The 4,867-nt window shown below is 29.0% G+C and overlaps 1 protein-coding gene across 1 annotated transcript in view; it reads left to right on the plus strand.

The window, feature by feature from the left end:
• LOAG_18643 (beta-glucuronidase) overlaps positions 1–212 on the plus strand; it is a gene marked incomplete at both ends in the record, with an annotated part of 6,643 nt that extends 6,431 nt beyond the window's left edge. The window contains one exon of the mRNA XM_020451307.1: positions 88–212. Coding sequence (XP_020304918.1) covers positions 88–212 — 125 coding nt within the window. The remainder of the gene's footprint in view (positions 1–87) is intronic.
• Positions 213–4,867: the final 4,655 nt, after the last annotated feature.

Below are 4,867 nucleotides of genomic sequence, written 5' to 3' on the forward strand. Positions count from 1 at the left end.
GAGAATAAAATACAATTTAATACCATAGAAAAATAGAAACAAAATAAAAAAAAAAAATTTAGAATCTAACAAAAGCTATCATTACAGCTGTAATACGAGCGGTGGGCAATCACAAAGGAGTGTTAACACGTAATCGACAACCTAAAATGGCAGCCTATATCCTGAAAAATCGCTATAAGAATTTGGAAAAAACAATGAAAGATTTAAAGTGAAATTGTGGAAGTTTTTAAATTGATAGGACAAAAACGGATAGAAGTATTGTAAATTAAGCATTGATAGAAATTTGGTAGTATGTTATTATGCTTGATAATGTTTATAATCATGTCACGTTGTCACGTTGAATGTATGAATTTTTTGTTCGATCTGTTAAGTTAAGCAATATTAGATGTTGTTTTTTTATAAAATACTTCCCTACATATCACTATATTCTCAATATTTACTGTTGTATGATAATTTTTTGTTGTCCTACTAATGCATAAGACGTTCCAAAATTTTATTTCAAGCCAATAAGGCTTTTAAACATTCATTCACCTCAAATTGGGTAATTAAACTGATGAGTATATCCTATTTCATTCTTTCATTGTATATAATTTATTCTTTTAATTATTGAATGAGTATTTCACTGCCCTAAGTTGTTTGTTTATACCTTTTCATATTATATCAAAGAAAACTGAATGATACTTTCATTGAATTAAAAGCAGCTGATATTTTATCAGATATTTGTTAAGTATTAAAAATAAAAAAAAAAAAAAAAAATAAAGCCAAGAGATGTATTATGATAACGCCATCAGTAAGAAGAGAATATTCTTTAACGATCTTATGAAACAAAAATAAATTTGAAGTAAATGCAATTTCGCGGAGAAAAAAAAAAATGAAGAATTGCTTCAAGTCGTATTTTAAAAGTATTCATTATGTTAGCATATGCATTTGCATTCATTCGGATTATCATTGAGACGAATTATTCCATATACGTGAAAAATTTTTTTCAATCCCTTAGCTTCCGCTTTACAGTGAAAAAAATAGTGAGAATTCACTTCTGAAATTATCCTTTTTAAGAGCTTTTTTAAAATTCAGATTTAATCTTTATGAATTTATTTTTGCATTAGGAATGAATTTTAATTACGGCCATTATCAATTAGAAATAAATTTAAATTCCAGCAACACTTTTTCAAGACTGGAGACAATATATTTGATTAAAACGCGCATATTAAGATGCAAATCAGGTGTTAAAATACAATTCATTGATCTTATTCAATCAATATTAATTTGTTTATATTAGCAATGAATTATCATATCAATATCATATCATTATTTGCTTTAGATTCAATATCTAAATTGCATCAAAATGCATACATTTTTGTTAATTATACTTTTCTAACAATTGAAAAAAGTATTGGTAGATATAAAATCATAAGTGAACAAAATTTGTTTGTATAAATTCTTTTGCTCATTTTACAGGCATGAACAGACATTGAAATTAAAGTAAAAAGAATTTACAAAATTTATTTTGAATGCTTCATTGAATTACATCGATTTTAGCCTAAGTTCCATATATATTACTAATTATTCATAATTTTAATAAGTATGACATTTGAGAATTGCAATAAATATTCTGCAAATACAGAGAAGTATGAAAGGAAAAAAAGAAATAACCTTGACAGGTAATAAATGAAATGTTGCATTAAAACAAATATAAAGTGAAAATGTTGAAATGATTGTAAATCATTACGATCAAGCAATCTAATTATCGACAATTATCTAATTAACAACAATATTAATCAAAACAAATTGATTGCTAAAAAAAAATGTAAACATGGTTCTTAGGAAGTTTCTCTACATCGGATATCTTTAAAATGTAAACATGGTTCTTAGGAAGTTTCTCTATATCGGATATCTTTTAGTAGACATATCAATCTTTTAAGATAGACTGCACTGAAGGAACAAATTTCCTCAAAGAAAAACTAAAATTTATTAAATTTAGTCAGATTAAAATTAGTTAATCTTAGTTACAATTTATAGTTATATTTCAAACTAGAACTCATTTCCAGTCCACCAAATAAATTCTTAATTATTAAATAAGATGAATGAATTAGCATATTATCATTTGAGCTGCATCATAATGAGTACTTTTTAATAATTATATTGTTCACATATGATCTTTTATCTGGCGATGCATCTTTTTAGTAATTAAAAACAATACAGCTGATAAAAATGTACACATTTGGTTGCAATTTCGATGATAATATGATCAATTAGTTAACTTGAATTAATTGCAGTTATGTCTATGCTACTACTGATATACCAAATAATTGTCAATTTTTTATTTAAGTTAAATATCAGTGCACATATCATTACCAATATCGCTACCCTTCTTTTTTCAATTTTATTGCTTCGAATTACTCAAAAAACATTTTGCCAAATGTAAGATCACTTTGACCATAGTATTCGTTATGGATAATGATATATAGCATGCAAAAAAATTTATGATAATTGAATAGCATAAAGGAATTATCATTTCTATGTTTGAGTTGTGCATGAATGTACACACTTTTTTTCATTTATATTGTCTCTAATTACTCAAAAATATCCTGTCAGATTTAAAATCATAATTAATCATAGCACACATTGTCGACCTTATGTCCAGCAGTATATCACGGGATATGATAAATGCGGCAAACGCAGGCACTAAATGCGATATGAAAGGACACGCCGAATCGTCGTCGCTGAGTTGCTTATATCGACTGTACCACATTTGTCCTCTCACAGGCCTGCAGAGACGCTCCAAAACTCTACCCCCACCCACAAAAGCCCAAACTCTGGGGCGACACATTCAATTACCTCAAACTCGGACAATTAAACCATCGAGTCTGCCTTCATCATTTTCATATCATTGTCGTGCATTCAATAATCATCGGTTCCCATGCGTGCAAAAACAATCCATACACTAAATTCTCATCATTTTATCGCTTTAATACTTTCACAAGCGTAAAATTTCAAAAAGAAAGAGCCCTCAGTTCCTGTCACGGTTGAGGGAAATCGGCGACAAATACGATGGTACACATTTAATGTTGCACTTATTGTCCCACAGAATTGCGGGACGTTCCAATAATTGTCTCCCAACCCAAGAAACCACAGGCAGGAACCTGCGGAATATTTCCGGATTGCGAAACCACGACGCAACATGCGAAGTGGGCAGGAACCCTAGACGGTGGGAGTGTGACATCGGAATCCGAACACTCGAGTCCGAGCCTTGAAAACTAACCAATAAGTTCTGTTGCTTTTTTTCCCTTGGGTTATTTGGGAGAGTTACATTCCCTACCTTCACCATTCTCATATGGTTATTGTGCATTCAACAATTAACGGTTCGCAAATGTGCAAAAGGAAAGCATACACAGATTCCCTTCACTGCACCGCTTCTATCGATCATACCACACTTCTTGTCCCACATAATTGCAGGACGTTCCAAAACTTTACTTCAAGCCACAGTAGCCGAAACTTTCAAATTCGGGCAATTAATGTGTGTGTATGTGTGTGTATGTATATGTGTGTGTGTGTGTTATAGTTGGTATGATATTGTGCAATAATGACCGCCGATAAAATACCATGACATTCGATAACCGACACAATAGTAATTAATGCTACCGGTCACTAGCTGGTCACTCTTCTCCATTATGAGGCAAGTTATTTATAATCTGTTCGAATTATCAAGCCTTCAAATCATCATATATATATATATATATATATATATATAAACTTTAGAAAGGTCTAAACTATTAATTTTACATGAATAAGTGAATTTATATGTAAGGTAAAAAGCAGAATACTTTGATAATATTCGAATATATTTTACTTCTTTTATAAAACTAACGATTCTTCAAGTCAGGGAGAGCACATTTTAGGGAGCAAATACAACCAATGAAGTATTGGTTCCTATTGTAGCAGTAGGCTCATTAGCTATCCTTGATGTGAATAGTGAGGGAGGGAATAATGACTCGCAATTTATTTCAAATTCTAATGAATTTGATAAGTTTAAAACAAAAAAAAAATTATTAAATCGGTGCTTGCAAATAAGCATTTGTAGTATTAAGTAATTATTTAAAAACTAATTCTAACTAAAAATGTTGAAATCTACTAAATATAATTGAGAATAGTACTAGGGACCATTTTTTTTTTTTTTTTGTTTCTGCTAGTTGGAAAAAATTTGCAATAATTCATGTTATTTAAACTGATGAAATTTTGCAAAAGAAAATAAAAAAGCAAATGTTTGTTTTTTTTTTGTCTCCAAAATTATATAAAATGCTCAAATAATTCCTTTTATCGTTATATTTCTTCTACATGCTATAAATATGTTTTTAAAATAAACTAAATTTGAAATTGAAATTTCACATTATCATTTTGATAAGTTAATCTTCTCATACTCCTTCAAGTTTTTTCATATATCTAATACAAAAAGTGCAAAATTTTGAGAGAGAATATGACAAGATTAAATAAATACGCAATTTCGATGAGGATGAAGAATTTTTGCATGCCACAACTTCTAATTATTGCATACTTGATATAACTGATATGCAGGAACAGTGAACCTTGACCTATTAAAATTGGATTAAATCAACTATTGCATTATACATCGTTGTTTTAGTGATTCATTTAATGTTTCAATTGACTCATTAAAATTTATACCTCATTAGAAGTTTTTTTAATAACCCATAACTCATTAGCTCATAATTTCATAACTCATAACTCATTAGAATTTATTTTTGATAATTTAATTCCACATCTTTGCAATCAAATTTAAATATTACCTATTAAATTATACTTTTTTTTCCAGGTTATAACAGAAAGAATATGATACCATTGAAATTTTTGT

Source organism: Loa loa, assembly GCF_000183805.2.
Source record: "Loa loa unplaced genomic scaffold supercont3.419, whole genome shotgun sequence".
Taxonomy (NCBI): domain Eukaryota; kingdom Metazoa; phylum Nematoda; class Chromadorea; order Rhabditida; family Onchocercidae; genus Loa; species Loa loa.